Source organism: Oryzias latipes, chromosome 8 (assembly GCF_002234675.1).
Source record: "Oryzias latipes chromosome 8, ASM223467v1".
In the NCBI taxonomy this organism is placed as follows: Eukaryota; Metazoa; Chordata; class Actinopteri; order Beloniformes; family Adrianichthyidae; genus Oryzias; species Oryzias latipes.
In genome coordinates this window covers 17,908,922-17,926,458 of record NC_019866.2, presented here as the reverse complement: position 1 = coordinate 17,926,458, position 17,537 = coordinate 17,908,922, and the positions used below count along the sequence as shown (strand labels likewise).

General features: G+C 38.5%; 1 protein-coding gene across 1 annotated transcript; it reads left to right on the top strand.

Moving 5' to 3' along the window:
* On the top strand, nt 1-12,396 carry syngr3 (synaptogyrin 3). The gene is made up of 4 exons (XM_004071758.3): nt 1-240; nt 5,437-5,671; nt 6,326-6,471; nt 10,630-12,396. Exons 1-4 carry the CDS (start codon nt 139-141, stop codon nt 10,837-10,839), a joined length of 693 nt encoding a protein of 230 aa, XP_004071806.1. The 5' UTR covers nt 1-138; the 3' UTR covers nt 10,840-12,396.
* The last annotated feature ends 5,141 nt before the right edge of the window (nt 12,397-17,537 follow it).

Sequence of the window (17,537 nt, the reverse complement as noted above, 5' to 3'; positions counted from 1 at the left end):
CACGTCCGCCCGTGAGCGCGCACCGCTGGGAGCGCGCAGGACCCGTCCCTTCAGCAGCAGTAACAGCATCATCCTGTCGCGGAGGAGCCGGGATCGTGGAGCGTTGAGGAGCGGAGCGTACCCCGACAGAGACGGACGATGGACGGAGTGGGTTCGTTCGGAGCGGGCCGGGCCGGGTCCACCATCGACCCCATCACATTCGCCAAACAGCCACAGACCATCCTGAGAGTGCTGTCGTGGGTGAGGAAGACATTCTACGCGCGCGCGCGCGTTTGTGTGTGTGTGTCTGTGTTGTGGTAGGGGTCCTCTGTGTTTTGTAACGCGTGAAATGTTCACCCCCGCAAAGATGTAGAAATCAGAGCAGCTCGATGTCAAAATACTGCCAATGGATTCGGTCTGAGAAAGGCGCTGGGTGTTCCTGACCTAAGGCCTGGCTGGTGGTTACCTGACACCATGGATACTGACTACCTACTTTGACGTGAAATAAATCGACTCATTCTCATTATGCGTGGGGTTTTATTCCCAAACTGTCTCCTAAATACACCAGATAATCAGCAGACAGAGGGGAAAAAACACAAGGATGGAATCATCTTCCTCAGAAGAATCCAGCGCCTCCTTAAGGCTGCAGTCCTCATTTATCATCAAACATCTTTTTTATTTCAAATGCAGATTTAGTTTTGCAATCACTGTGATATTCAGGATGATTTTACTGATTTACCCTACACGGTTGTAGCTCGTCATCTCACCTTTGATTGGTCTGCCAGCATCATTACGCACGCGGGGAGCACGGAGACGCGTCGTGCTCTGACGTTTGATGTAACGCACCACCTTTCCGTACAGAGGATGTCTTCTGGTATAATTGGCTTCTTCCTTACATATTTGAAAAACAAATACAACCAAGTCACAACTATAAATAAGTAAAAACGCATTTACAGTTAAATGTATAAAAAGATAAAATAAAAAATCATATCCAAATAAAAGATAATGGAAAAATACCTTTTTTTTGGTGACTTATTATCATGTCCACAAATCCAAATGTTTAAAGCAATACATTTTGTAGAATCTTTATCACTTCTGTAAAGGTTATTTGTTTGTTAAAAATTGATGAAAACCTCAAAATTAAAGTCTGCAAATGATCAACATTTTCTCCAACAAGCTTAAAATGTTACTCCTGGACTATTTTCCTGTTTTTCCAACATCAAAATTGAAAAATATAATAAATAGTTAATTATTGTATTTTGGTGTTATTATTATTGCTTTTGTTAATTATTGCATTTTACTCCTATTTATTGCTATCCGTTATTATCTCTTCTTTTTTAAGTTATGGTAACAGTCAGTAAATCAATAAAAGTTCTATTTTTTTCTAAAATCTGATTAAATTAATTTAATATTCTTTTTTTTTTATTAAAGTAGAAATAAAAAGAAATCTTATTTTAAAAATAATTTCAATCTAATTTTAGAAGGTCAAAATGTAAAATAATTTCAAAACAAAAGCATGGGAGAAATTGGTAATTAAAAATAAAATAAAATGAAATTGTCTAGCAGAAAATGCAAGAAACTATAAAATGAGAAAAACAAATAAAACGTTTGGGCTTCAGATCTTAGCTTTTGGATTCCTTTTGGAGACCATAGAGTTAAAAATTTCTCTGTCTGTACTGCAAACAGACAAAAATCAGGGTGGATTTATCCCTCCATCCAAAATCAAATTAATTTGTTATTTAAAAAAATATGTGAAACATGTTTGGTCCAGAAGTGTATCAAACAACTAACTGTTATGAGCACATATTGAATTGGGAGCTTTTACAACTGTTGCAGTAAGGAATTTTGACCAAAGCTTTTAATCTAAACTCAATCTTTACTTTTAATTTAGTTCTTTGTACAGATTTGGGCTTTGACCTTTTTAGCCCGCAGGTCACAGGTGAGCCTTGCACCTCCCTCCTCTGGTCCCAGAAGTATAGAGAAACTTTACTGTGGGAGCAAAGGAGTCTTGTCAATGCAGGTGTCCTCAAGGCTAACTCTGAAACTATGCAAAGAATTTAGTCAAAGTTCCTCTTCTTTATCTGGCTAATTCCCTGAAAGCATTTGTGCTGTGCATATGCTGAGAATTCATCCACTCGTGATCGGTTTAAAATTCGGCCTTGACTTCATCCCATTGTGTGCCTCCGACATCATATGACCCAGACCCCCATGTCGGAGTGCGCCTCCATGTGTGTTTGGGTGTCACATGGACGTATTCCTCCTGTTAATGTTAGTCAGCTGACCTGCATCACTGTGCAAAACAAAGGGAAGAGGAGGAATGCTAAATGTGAACAAGGGATTAAATGTGAAAAAATGAACCTTGAGTTGTGAGCTTTTTCAAAATGATTTAAGTGAGGAAAATTAATCAAAGTTTTGCAGGGGTACAACAGAAATATGCCGGAATTAGCACAAGAGTTAACTAACATCTATAGCCCTAAGGCAGAAAAATGAGATACATCCAAACATTGAACCCCCAAAAAAGTAAACATTACAGACATGATAAGGACAGGAAATATACAAGACCACAAAGTAGACAAACCCACACAAACAGACTTTTACAGTAAAAACATATAAAACAAACAAAACTCAAGCACTCTCTGAAGTTTGATGCACCCATAAAATTATTTTAAGTATAAGTACATGATTAATTTATTTTTAACCAATAGTAAGAACTGTTTTAAGTCTTGCATAGTTTTCACAGTTTCTGATGTGAACTGGCAGTGTATTCAAGAATGTTGTCCCTCCGATGGAGAAAACCATTTCACTGAATTTGGTCGTGCATCTTTGTACCTCACAGTCTCCTCTAAATAAAGCTCTGATATGAATGCCTACATCTGTTTTTCTGTATCTAAAATTTGTTAAAGGTGGAGGACAAAGCCCATTTAAAACTTGACCAAACAAGACAGGCACGTAAAACAACTGATAATTTTCCAAAATCCAGTATGTTACACTTATAGAGAATGATACAATAGTGATGTTGCAAAGGTTTCTTAAAAAGGATTTTCAATGTTTTTTTTAACAAGGACTTAAGCGGCTTTAAAAATGGTTTCACTTGTTTGGGACCTTGTAGTAAGGCACTATGTTAAATGACAAAAACCATTGAGTGAATACAAACTTCAAACTAACATTTATTTGTATGGCATCTTTCATTCAGGTTGAAAACCCAAGGTGCTTTACATAGAAGCAAATAGATAGCCATAAAAGAGAAAAAATTATTTAAAAGAAAACACAGGACAATCATAAACAGTTGGCACCACTCCCTCACCAGATTCCTCCCTCCACCCACCCAGTTCCCCCAATATAACCCTGAACAAAAACGTAAGAACTGCCTCTTAAATAAAGTCTGGCTCGGTACTGCTGTGCAGAACGGTGTAATGGAGATCCATTTATTCCAATGTCCGATATATAGCTGTGTATGATCAGCATAGCTGTGAAAGTAAATGTTGTGTCTCCTGCTGACATCTACAAGAGGCAACATGTAAAAATTAAAAAGAATTGGACCCAGAATTTACCCTTGGGGAACCCCACAACTTGTTTCATGGATTCTTAAGGACCGTGTATCTACACTACAAAAAAGTGTTGATCTGTGAGATAGAAAGGAAACCAGTTAAGAGCAGATCCTGAGATGCATCCCAGGCTCCTAAATCTGTCTAATAAAATCTGGTGATCTACTGTATCAAAGACAGTACTAAGATCCAGCATCACCAGAACAGAAAGTTTCTGTTCTGTATACACTTTTGTTGCCTCAGTGATAAGATCTTATGTATCTACAATTTAAAAAGTTACGTTTTTTACGTGCTCTTTAAAAGGTGAATTGGAATCAAAGTGAATCAAAGTGTTCTACCACTTGTAGTTGCTCTCCATTGACCAAAGCAGCTGGCTGGTGACTGCCTGTTGCCAGAAAATATGATTTTTGTTTTGTTTGGGGTTTTTTGGTGTTAAGATGATGGCATGCCTTTTTAAGCCAGTCAGAGACTGGTACCATGATTCTAGTTAGGATTGCAGCAGCTTCCTCTTTTTTTTTTTTTTTTTGCGTAAAAATAAATTATTGTGTCATCTGCACAACACTGCATTTTAACATTTGTTCACATAAAGGTTAAAAAAGGAGAGGCCCCAAGATTGAACCTTGGGGAACTTCTGCTTAACAGGATATTAAAGATAATCGAGCTTTACTTATTTGTACCGCCTGTGTACTGTCCGCAAAATATGATCTGATCCAATGAAGAGAAATTTCTGAAAAATTAAATTGAGTGTTTTTGACATGAAGGATGTCATGGTTAATTGCAACAATTACCAAATTTTTTAGCACATTAGGTACTGATATTTCTGGTATGGTAAATATTGGTTTGATATTATCTATGCGACAGTTTGAGATTATTGGGGTTTTTAATTGTACTGTTGATTCTTCAATAGATTGAATAAAGAAATTATTAACCCTTATGCTATCTTAGATGACCCCACCCTTGCATTGACGTGTTCTCCCTACCATGACAAAGGTGGATAAAGGTGGAAAGATTTCATGTTATCCATGGACACCAGTGAGGTTCACAAATAATTGAAAAAAAAAGGTTCAGCGCACTGTCTAGTGGGTCTAGATGACCCAACTCCCAATGGTAAAGTGCCTAGGATAGCGCAAGGGTTACAGCCATTTACAATTATTTCTAGGTTGTCAGTTATTGAATCGTTGATCCAAAATTGAGTATTTCTGGTGTTGCTTTCTTTTTTGCAACCCAGAAATCTGGTTACATACAAGTTTTCCATTTCGATTAGCCTTATTAATTAAACCTATGAAAAAATCTGTGCCGCTGCTTGACGAACTTGTTTCACAACTTTATTTCTAAGTGTCGTAAAAATTCGGTGGTCACTAAAAGTTTTTGTCTGTCTTTCATCAGTTTCAAAATGTCATTGTAAATCCATGGCAGGGTATCTCTATGTTGTCTGGAAACACCTTTCTCTTTAAACTTTTCCAAAAGTCATGTAATTTTTTAGTGAAATTCTTTGAACTGTCCTCAATGTCACCATTTAAAGTATATTAGCCCAATTTAATTCTTCAATTTCAGTTTTCATTTCAGGTGTGTGTGGGTCCTTAGGCAAGACCCTTCACGATACTACCTACCTATGTAGTCACAAGGAGACCCGGGTCTGAATCTTCCTGTGCAAGTCCCCAGCCAAGATAAAATAAAGGGTTGTGTAAGGAAGGGCATCCGGTCTAAAAATCTATGCCAAGCCAAATGTTTTGTATTAGCGAAAGCTGATTTTCTTTGGCGACCCGTGAAGGGATGTGCTGATAGGTGAACAACAATTTGTCAGCAGCCATCCTAACTGGGTTTAGTATCAAGGTGCTGCAGCAACAATGTTCTTGCTATAGAGATGACTATCACTTTTTATTTCATAAATATTGTTTTTTCTGGTCGACAGATATTCTCCCTGGTGGTCTTTGCCTCCATCGTAAACGAAGGCTATTATAACATGGGCAGCGAGCGCCTCCACTGTGTTTTCAACAAGAATGCTGATGCCTGTAACTACGGAGTGTTTGTGGGGCTGGTGGGCCTGCTGGCCTGCTCCTTCTTCTTCATGCTCGACTACAAGTTCTCCTCCATCAGCTCTATTAAAGACAGGAAGAAGGCGGTGATGCTGGAGATCGGCTTCTCAGGTGAGCAGACACAAGCTTGCTTTTGTAAATTTAGGCAAGAGATGAATACTGTAGCCGCCATTGTTGTCACTATGTCACATAATCAGGGGGGGAGTTTGAATTTAGTGCACCTGTCCACTTGCAGGTTGGTTCTTTTGTGGTGGTTTCTGTAAGGAGAGGGTGTGTAGGTCCTAATATTATTTTTGTTGACCACTTCATTTAAAACATTCGCCTGGAAAGATTTTGAAAACCCTAAAAATTAGCTTTTTTGATACATATTTTTTATGCTCAAGAATAAACACAAGAACTTTGTTGGACATGGAGTATTTTGTTTACTTTTGTGCATTACAATTAATGGACCTGCCTCTGCATCTCCGGCATCTGGTCAAGTATTAAAATTGATACAAATACTGACAAATGGTAAAAGTCGATCTTCAAAGCCAAAATAAGCTTAAAGGAATGGACAATTATTAGCAGCATTCAAAGAAACATCAACATTCTGCAGCTCCTCCTGCATCGTGATTTCCCTCTAATTTGTAGAATTGAAACTATAAAATGGTTTTAAGTTTTACAGAATTGAGAGTGTTTTAGACATCCAAAACCATTTTGGGGTTTTCTATCAAAAATTGGTGTAACTTGGAAAAACCCTGTCATTGTTTTGTTGGTTCCTGATAGGTTTCTGGACCTTTCTATACTTTGTAAGTTTCTGTTTCCTGGCCAATCAATGGTCTCGGACCAAGAAAGAGGATCTACCACTCAACCAAGGGGCAGACGCAGCTCGGGCAGCAATCGCTTTCTCTTTCTTTTCCATAATCACTTGGGTAAGGATGTAAAATTTGGACACTTACAAACTTATGTTTCACAATTAAATGTAGTTTCTTAATACAGAGTAAAAACTATTGGCGTGGGATTCAGTATTTCTGCATAAACAGGTTGCATGAATTTGCTTGGTCAGTTTTAGTTCCCTTTTCCCCATAATCCAGACTGACTGGGTCCAAGTCCAAACAGATTAGAAAACTAAAGTGAATATATGTGTTGTTAAAGGCAAAAATACATATTTCAGGGATCAGTATCATTTCTTTAATGACATTTTTTCCATTCACTTGTGCTTACGTGGGGCTGCAAGTGTTAAACGGAACTTAGATCCTTGTTCTTTAGATAAAACCAAGACATCTTATTTTTGTTACGGAAAACACCTAATTTCAAATCAATCTCCTAATATCAACAGGGTTGGGAGTGTATAAATTTGCTTCCTTCCAATCCCTTTCAAGCAATATTTCATTTTATGTCTAATTATCCTAAGTTTGATATGTCATTGTATGGATGTATAAATTTGTGTATTATTCTTATTTGATTGCTTGAAATAAACCATTTCAAATCAAATCAAAAATCAAATCAAATAAGCTCTGAAACTGCCAATTCTTGACATTTGCATCACAAATGTGATTTCTTTTCTGGACCCTTTTACTTAAATGACTAAGAGGTGTATAAATTGTGTTTTTCTAAATCCACTTCATCAATTTATCATCTGATGATGCTTTAGTACTTCTTTTTTGTAAAAAAATATGCTGAAACTTTACTACTCACTGTCTCCACGTTGTCACAACTGGATTAGTTGATGACTCGGAGATGCTAACTCCTGATCATTCTTTCTCATTTTCATTATTTTCATTTACTTCAAACAGGCCAACTATAAGCACTGGAAGGGCTAGTGCGAGTCAGGCCAATGTGATAATCTATCACAGGCTTCAGCAATGAGCACTGATGCATTTTGGACAACATTTAAAAGAACAAAATAAGCTTTTTCTTAAATAGAAATGTTGCTGCTGAATTATTTTTGTGGACTTCTTTAGGCTTGTTAGAAACCTTTGTTAGTTTGGTATATTGTAACTGTTTGCATTTTCACTTCCTGTCTGTCAGAATTTAGGCTTTTAGGATTTAATATTTATTTTAATTTTCTTTTATTTACTTATTTTTCAATTAGTTTCATTTAAAAGGTTCAGTTTGATTAAAAATAGGTCCTGATTAAAATGTATTACAAGTCTTTTAAAAAAAGGTTTTTGCCCCAGAACAGAAAAAGGTTAAAAAATAAAATTGTTCTTCCAATGTTAGCTGATGAGCATGAACTGCGATAACATAATCCAAAAGCATTTTGCCAAATTATATTATGCCTTTTCTTCAGTATGCAATACTCAAAAGATTTTTATTTGATTTGTTATGGTTTAGGCTCATGTTATTTGCACACACACTAACCAAAAATATAAACGCAACACTTTTTTTTATTGCTCCCATTTTTTATGGTATGACCTCAAAGCTGTGAAACATTTTCCACATACACAAAATAACCAGTTCTCTGAAATATTGTTCACAAATCTAACTAAATCTGTGATAGTGAGCACTTCTCCTTTGCCAAGACAATCCATCCCACCTCGCAGGTGTGCCATATCAAGATGCTGATTAGACAGTATGATTATTGCACAGGTGTGCCTTAAGGCCTGTTCACACCGGGACGAATTTCGCCGGCGATTTTCGCCGACGTTTAACGCCTCGTGACTAAACAAAGGGCACCAACGAGAGTGTGCACACCGACGCGAAAAAACGCCACGCGTTAAAGCGTCAAAAAAAAAAAACGCCTCGGGTTCGTTTTTTTTTTTCGACGCGTCGCGTCGAAATCTACTCGACCAATGAGAATGGCGCTTTTGCTCACGTGTCTGGAGCTTCTGAAGTTACAGTACAACACAACTTGGGGGCGCTCAAACACAAAACTGCCTTGCTGAGCACACATACCAGCGAAGAAGATAGACGCCAAGTAGCGTCTACACTGCCGCGAAGAAATAATGACGGACATTCTTAAATATCCCCTTACCAAGTACCAGTTGGAGCTACTGATGCTTGAAATATTCATGTTTTCTTTGTATGATTCTGACAAGCGCGTAAATACTTGCTCTCTTCTTCTGAGTGAAAAGCGACTTTAAGAATCGTAAAGTTGCGCAGCGCCACCTTGTGTACAGGAGTATTTCTGTTTACATTAAGCGCCATCTAATGTCAGGGAAAGAAATTGCAAGTTCGCTCGGCTCATCGTCAGCGAAAATCGCCTGGGTGTGAACACAAAAGACGTGGCGAAAAACGCTGGCGAATAACGCCTGGCGAATATTCGTCCCGGTGTGTACGGGCCTTTAGACTGGCCACAAAAAAAAAGGCTACTCTGAAATCTTCAGTTTTGTTTTATTGAGGGGGTCAGGGGACTCAGACAACCAGTCAGTATCTAGTGTGACCACCATTTGCCTCATGAAGTGCGACACATCTCCTTCGCATAGAGTTGATCAGGTTGTCTATTGTGGCCTGTGGAATGTTGGTCCACTCTTCTTCAATGGCTGTGCGAAGTTGCTGGATATTGGCAGGAACTGGAACACGCTGTCGTATACGCCGATCCAGAGCATCCCAAACATGCTCAATGGGTGACATGTCCTGTGAGTATGTTGGCCATGCAAGAACTGAGATGTTTTCAGCTTCCAAGAATTGTGTATGGATCCTTGCAACATGGGGCCGTGCATTATCATGCTGCAACATGAGGTGATGTTGTTGGATTTACGGCACAACAATGGGCCCCAGGATCTTGTCACAGTATCTCTGTGCATTCAAAATGCCATCAATGAAATGCACCTGTGTTCGTCGCCCATAACATATGCCTGCCCATACCATAACCCCACCACCACCATGGGCTAATCAATCCACAACATTGACATCAGAAAACCGCTCACCCACATGACGCCACACACGCTGTCTGCCATCTGCCCTGAATAGTGTAATCTGGGATTCAACTGTGAAGAGAACACCCTCCAACTTGCTAGACGCCATCGCATGTGAGCATTTGCCTGCTCAAGTCGGTTACCACGACGAACTGGAGTGAGGTCGAGACCTGGATGAGGACGACGAGCATGCAGATGAGCTTCCCTGAGACGGTTTCTGACAGTTTGTGCAGAAATTCTGTGGTTATGCAAACCGATTGTTTCAGCAGCTGTTCGAGTGGCTGGTCTCAGACGATCTTGGAGGTGGACAAGCTGGATGTGGAGGTCTTGGGCTGGTTTGGTTACACGTGGTCTGCGGTTGTGAGGCCGGTTGGATGTGCTGCCAAATTCTCGGAAACGCCTTTGGAGATGGCTTATGGTGGAGAAATGGACATTAAATTCCCTAGCAACAGCTCTGGTGGACATTCCTGCTATCAACATGCCAATTGCACGCTCCCTCACAACTTGCGACATCTGTGGCCTTGTGCTGTGTGATACAACTGAAGATTTCAGAGTGGCCTTTTCTCGTGGCCAGTCTAAGGCACACCTGTGCAATAATCATGCTGTCTAATCAGCATCTTGATATGGCACACCTGCGAGGTGGGATGGATTGTCTTGGCAAAGGAGAAGTGCTCACCATCACAGATTTAGACAGATTTGTGAACAATATGTCAGAGAACTGGTTATTTTGTGTATGTGGAAAATGTTTCACATCTTTGAGTTCATACCATAAAAATGGGAGCAATAACAAAAGTGTTGCGTTTATATTTTTGGTCAGTGTATTTATGTGTGACAAGCACAAAATGTGAAGGAAATTCATGTTGTCCTCACGTAATACGTGCAGCCAAGATGCGCACTGCTCACATGTATTTTAAGGCTGAATTTTGTTGTTGGTCGCATGTATTCAAAAAAGCTGCATAAACAGCCGCAGTCAACAAACATTTGGTGGTTTAACCCTACCCCCATCGTAATCCTAACCTTAACCCTTCCTCTAGGTCCATGCAGCCAAGAAAAAGGTTCAGGGCTGGCCGCACATATTTAGAAAATGTGTTTTAATTGACACTTTCTTTGCTTTAACCTAAATAAATCAAAGAAAAATGTTGGTTTTGTGGTTCAGCAGAAATTAGCTTTAGCTAGCAGCTGTCTTCTAACTCCTCTTATCTTGTGGTGAATTTTTTTGGGTCTCTGCAGGCTGGTCTAACAGCGCGTGCGGTCCAGAAGTATCTGCTCGGTACAGACATGAGCCTGTTCACTACCGAACACATGGATGGGGGTGCACCAACTCAGCCATACCCCTCCAACTCTCCAGGAGGAGGCACCACTGAAACCACAGAGGCCTACCAGAGCCCGCCCTTTACTGAAAACAATGCAGCACCCACATACCAGGTTCCCATTTACTAGAAAAGAAACAACAACAAAGACCTAAGGGTAAAACATGGAGATAAGAAGAAAAATATGAATGAGGGGTAACCTGTGTTTTCTGATGCATTTCTGTGTAAATTAACCTGTGCTTAGTAGAAACAAACAAAAAAGGCCTCTTCTTCTTTTTGTCCTCCTCATTTTCCCTGTCCTTTCAGAACATTCCAGATAAATCTGCACTTTTCTAAACCTTTCAGCAGTAAATCTTTACTTTAGAGCAGATAAACAAAAAACAGATGAGGGAGAGCAGAAGAGGCCACTTTGAAGCATTCAAACACTGTATTGTTAGAAAATGAGGATCAACAGTGAATTCTGTCTCAAAAGAAGGCTGTGTTCTTTAACTGAAAGCAATGCGGTAGGTCCTTTCCCTAACAGGAGGCACGCCTCATATCTTAATGAGATTTATTTATAAGCCAAAATCTTCCTTTCCTGCCACACACTTCTGGGAATTTTCAGTTTTTTAGCTCCGACAGTAGTTTCATGCTGCAGTTTAGGGGGATCCTCTGCATGTCTTCACTACCACTGGCTGCACTGTGTAGACCGAGGCATTACTCACCATGGGCGACCACTGCATGTGATTACTCTACGTCACCGCAATTGCCATATTTTTCTTCACATTTTATGTTTTGACGTGCAATATTGCCACCTACCGGAAGCGGGAGTGTATCCTGAGATGATTGAATTAAGCTTCGCCATTTTCAAATTCAGAAAAAGATTAGTTATTTTAATTTTAGGATATGTACACTCCTACTGGAAGAGTTTTTTTTTCAAACAGCCTTTTTTATTCATAGCTACAGGAACAAGAAAGGCAAACTAAACAAAACTGTGATGTGTTGGACACAAACGAAACGGCTCTTATCTCACATAAATATATCTCATGTCACTAGACAAGAGAATGCAATTCGCATGTTTTTTCCGCCTCTGTATTCCCTGCTTCTGCTCAGTGGACAAACACACCACCCTCCTCTGCCTCAGCACGTTCGCAGACGCAGCAAGTGAATGAGCAGGATGTTGTTCATGTTCAGTCGTGTTGATTGAAAAGTATAGACGCCGTTCAAAAGTTCATTATAGTTCTTCCAGACAGTCGCTGGCAAATTCAAACAACATTAGTATTAACTTAACGCGCGATTGTTGATTCGACTGGTGTGATTACCGATCACTTGGCTCTTTAAAGTGAACAAGAGCCGGCTTCTTCCTGGAAACTGTTTTTTTAAACTGTCCTTCAGTCTTTCTTATTTCTTTTTCTCTTCAAGCCGCTCATTGGTCAATACGTGTTTGTGTTGAGCAGCGAACCAGTAGCCAGTAACCAGTAGCGAAAGCTCGTTACACGCACAGCAGCGCAGCACGTGAATGGAGTAGAGCGCCAGGTGCAACAAGAAGGCTAGAAGAAACAACGTTAAAAAAAAAACATACAGAAATCAGTGACACTAGAAAAAGAAGCAAAATTCGGGGTCACTTTAATTGATAATGCAAAATAAGAAGAGTTTGCAAAAACAGTTCCATCTAGAACTAGCTCCACAACCTACCTGCACCTGAAAACAGAGAGAATTTTCTCCTAAAACAGAGCATATCATTACAGATTGAAGAAACCAGATCAGCTTCATAAAGCTGAGACACTTAGTATTTTTGAATGCCAACCTTTACTGTGACGAAAAATCACATACACTGGGCGTGCCTCAACGGTTTAACTCCGCCAACTTTGAGGCATGCCTCGGTCTGCACTGTATTTTAAGTGCCATTCTGTACTGTGTGTTTCAGACAGTGACCTTATTTAGTAAGTTGTCATGATAATTGATTTTGATTTAACATGATGTTAAAAAAAAAACAATTTCTTGTGATCTAGTGCAATATCTCAAGCTCTTATAGTAGGCAGACATACACTGTTAGCATCAGTTAAGATGAATTTAGGGAAATATTTCAAATTGCATTTAATAGTCTTTTGAAAATTCCCGTGTGAGCTTCAGATTATGTATAACTTGTGCTATCTTAGGCACTTTAACATTGGGAGTTGGGTCATTAAGACCCCACAAGACAGTGCGCTGAATCTTTTTTTTCCAATGATTTGTGATCTTCATTGGTGTCCATGGATTACATGAAATCCTCTTCACCTTTATCCACCTTTGTCAAGGTAGGGAAAACAAGTCAATGTAAGGGTGGGGTCATAGGATAGCACAAGGGTTAAATACTTTTGTTCAAAAAGCATTTTAAATATTTCTTAAGAATGTAGGTCTTCCTATCATTCAATTACGTTGTTAAAAAATGCCTATGGCAATATTTCTAAGAAAGAGTTGTACTTGTTTATAGATTGGATAGATTTATTTCTGATCCATTTTCCTCCTTAATCCATTTTTATGGAAAGAAAATAGTCTCAAATAATTTGTGTGTGCGTAATACTGGTTTGTAACTTGTGTCTCTGTCTATTTATCTGTAACTTTGGATTTGTGTGTGTGTATGTGTGTGTGTGTAATACAGTGTTCCCCCGCTTATTCGCATTTCCCACATTTGCAGATTTTTTTTAGTCACGTGACTCCTCCGGTTCATCACATAAGCTCAGACAACTCAAAATACTTGTATGAGACTTTTGGGTCTGAGCAAAGTCTGAGGATGAATTTCGAGAAATTCAGAGAAATTTTTGAGGATGGGAGCAGAGATTAAGAGCATGCTGGCCCATTGGCTTCCTTGCCGGCTGTTAAAATATACTTAACACCAAGCAACAACTATTTCCACTGGTTCTTGAATCGCTATAACCGAAGTTTGTGCCAGTGCATGGAGAAAAGGTATTAGCGCATTCAGAAGGGTTTTTAATGAGTAAGGATCGATGGTGGGCATTCTTCGGTCACGGGGGTGGGTGGGGTGGTTCTCTGTATTTGCGCTTTCTGCATATTTGTGGGTTTCTCTGGTCCCTAACTCCTGTGAATACGGGGGGAATACTGTACTTGATTTGTGTGTGCGTAGCACTTGATTAGTAACTCATACAATGTAATTGTAACTGTGTGTACTTGCAATTGTGAATTCACATGTACACTCAAATATCACAAACTTACCAATACAAAATACTATTTACACACGCACAACTTGAAATTACAGCAGCTTAAAACTACGAATTCAAAACCGCTCCAAAGCATTCAAATCCTTAAATAGTACACACCAATCGGCAGATACACACAGATACACTTTTCTCCATAGAGTTACAAAAGCACCAAAGGTTTTGAGACTCTTTCTTTTCTTCTCCAAATGTGTGCATACATGATGCATTTAAATGCTAGTAGAATGCAGTGTCAGAGTTTTCTTATCACCCTTCCCCCTAAATTATTTCCTTTTACAGGTGCTGCTGAACTGACAAATACTTTAAAAACAAGTAAAAAAGAATTATCATCGTTCAAAGTTTATTCTTAAAAGCTAAAAAAATTCCTAAGATTTTGATATTCAAGTGTACATTTGAATATACAGTTGTAAGTTCACACAGTTAAGCACAAAATGTTTTGTAAGAGTTACAAATCAAGTATTACGAACTCACAAAACTAAAGTTGCACACAAACAGGCAGAGACAAAAGTTACAAATTAGTATTACGCACACACAAATGTTTTGAGACTATTTTCTTTTTTATACATTCTTGATTGATGAAACAGTCAAAAGACCCAAAAGAAGCTGAATCTCACTCTTAAAATTTTTAATTTATGATTCATCCACAGTGTGTGTAATAGATGATGGGTTTTTTTGGGAATTACTTTCGGTGAAGTGGAGAGAGTGAGACCCCATAACCACCACCACCCCATCCCAGGATATTTAGGTCCCTTTATGCTTCCGCTTACTTAAAAAAAAAACAAGCTGCCAAACTGCCCTACCCTCTTCTTGCCGTCATAATAAAACTTTCAGGGTGAAAACACACAAGCTTTTACAAAAGAGCAGGTTGCTGTCAAATGTAGTTAAGTCTCAGGCAAAAGAAAACCAAGTGGAGGGTTGCTAGCTGGCTAACTCCTGAATCCTGCCGTCGCAAAGGAGGGGCTGGGTCCTAATCAGTTGCCAAGGTGACAAGGGGTGGGGCTGGACCGAAGCGGGTCAAAGATGACTCAAATGTAGATAGCAACAATGCCAACTATGTCATTTTGCAGCAGTGTCTGTGTGTTGTGGTACACCGTCAGTGAACATGTCATTCTGGTACAGGGGTATATGTGCACCTTCAGTGATGCAAAGGGATGTGTGTGCGTGTGGATAACCTCAGTTTATTATTTAAGTTGGATGTGTAAAGTACGTCAATCACAATTCTGTTCCAGCATTTATTAATGTCCTCCAAAATTTAACTAAATATGTATTGATGCTACATGTATAATCAGTTTTAAATAGCTGTAATGTGATGTTTGAAGATGAGTGTTTTTAGGATGAAGGAGCCAAATGTTGAGGTTCATGAAAAAGGGAGATATCGCTTTTGCTACTGCAAGGGATCCGGTGGGAACTGTTACATGGCGCTTGAGTTTTGTAACAACGCATGAATATATTGTGTTTTTTGTTTTTTAAAGTACAAATATATTAAACACAATGCCATTTGCAGCTCCAGGATTTGTTGCAGAAAGTAAAAATGTTGGTTTGACTCCCAAACTGTTATTGCCTCATGCCTGTGATCACACGAATCCATGCACGCCCGGATGAAACTCCACATCATTGACGTATTATGCACCAAAACAAACTAGAAATGGTTTTATATGAACCTGCAAGAGTAAATGTTGATTTATTGACAGGTTTTAATATTTAAATGATAAAAAATTAATTAGAATTATAGCTAATTTTCTTTATTTATTAATTATATATTAGAATATTTTATTTCAATACAAAGGAAGTACATTTAAAGATGATTTATTTTAATTTACTGACACCTTATGTCCATTTATTGTCAATTTATTGTGTTTTCGCAGCAACTTATCTCATGAAACAAGGATATTTACTCATTGTGGGTTTTTTTTGGTGCCTTCAGCCACTGAATACAATTTTTGTGCTCAGTAAAGGTCTTTGCTTAAAATTGACCAATTCATGCAAAGTTCATAAAACAATTTTTTTACCCACAATTCATAAAGGACAGTTCCATTCATGGCATGCTTTAGAGAATAGAAGTGAAGAACCGCTATTGTTCATAAAGTTTTGTTGTCTCTGGGTCGAGTTGGGCTTTTGCTGGTTGTATTTAATACTCTCAAAGTATTACTAAGTAGCTTGGGGTGCTTGAGTATCATAGTTTTGTGTTTTTGTCTATCGTGTGGTAGATGAAATTAAATATTCTGGCATCTTCTGGCCTGTGTACACTGCCGTGGTTTTGGTCAACTGTAAGTCGGTATGTTTATTTGGTAAACAGAGTGTGTGTGTGTGTGTGTGTGTGTGTGGGTGTGTGTGTGTGTGATTCTGTCCAGGGTTTGTCAAAAACATGAAAATATCATTTTTGGGTCACCCTTTTCAGAACAATTCTAACAGAAATCAGTGCTCATTCTGTCAGACTAAGGTAAATACATCAGGGTTGTATTGAGCCATGCAGGTGCCATCAGTAATGTGCTTTTTTTTTTTAAATTGCATGGATGTTACAGTACATATGCGACTTTTCGACCTACCCAATTTGATACTGAAATTTAAAATTAACATCCCCCATTAACTAATGAATAAATGAAGATAGGTTTTTGTAGTGTTTCCCTATTAACACTGTTTTTTTTATTTATTATTATTTGGAAGGTGTTTGGGCTCTTCATTGTAAACTTTCTATGTACAGAGATGTGTGTAACTGTCTATTACCTGAATGTTTCTGAAGTGCAGTCTGACTGTCACACCAATAAAGACAAAAACATGTTTTAGACTGCCCGTTTCTCTGATTTGTAGGTTTTTTAAAAGGAAAAATAAATACATGCACACAAAAAATTTAGTTAGAGGTTAGATCAGCGGTTCAGCTCAGGTAGCGCGGCTAGTCTGCAGCCCCCCCCCCCCCCCCTTTGACTTTAATCATACACATTTATCTTTAAACTAATATAAACATATGCATTTTTTTTAATTTATTCATCTTTAAATCTACTGGTACTGTTCTCGCGATGCATCAATTCACCTTCCTGATTTTGTATAAACCTTAATTTTTGGGTTACTGTGCAACAACAAAAAAATAATAATTAAGAACAATACTTTTTTAATTTGCCAATAAGCATGTAACGGAAGAAAAACCTTTCAGTTGGCTTTTACTAAGCCTGGTGTAATGTAATAAAACAAAAAACCCTTAAATTTAGCACAATATTTGGCACTTTCATATAAACATACTATGCAGTAGGAAAGCTACAATGCAACAATTTACATGAATGAAATACACCCTTGCCCCTTTTAATATTTACATTTTAATAAATTATTCCTCTAAAATAAGTTCTGCCATCTCTAATAATGTAAATCTTACATAATTGTGCATTATTTTTGTGCGATGCATGCGCAAATTTTGTGGCTTTCCACAACCACTCCACATATGTCTAACAGACTTATCACAGATGTACCACCGATGCATAACTTTTATATCGCATACATATCACGTTCAAGTTGCGTAATTGAGGCACGAATCACTCATGAATTGCATATAAACACCGCAATTAGCATGCACTGTTCATGTTATACATTAATTTACATGTTCTTTGCATGGTTCATTCGTGCTTCTTCCACAGTTTTAATGTGG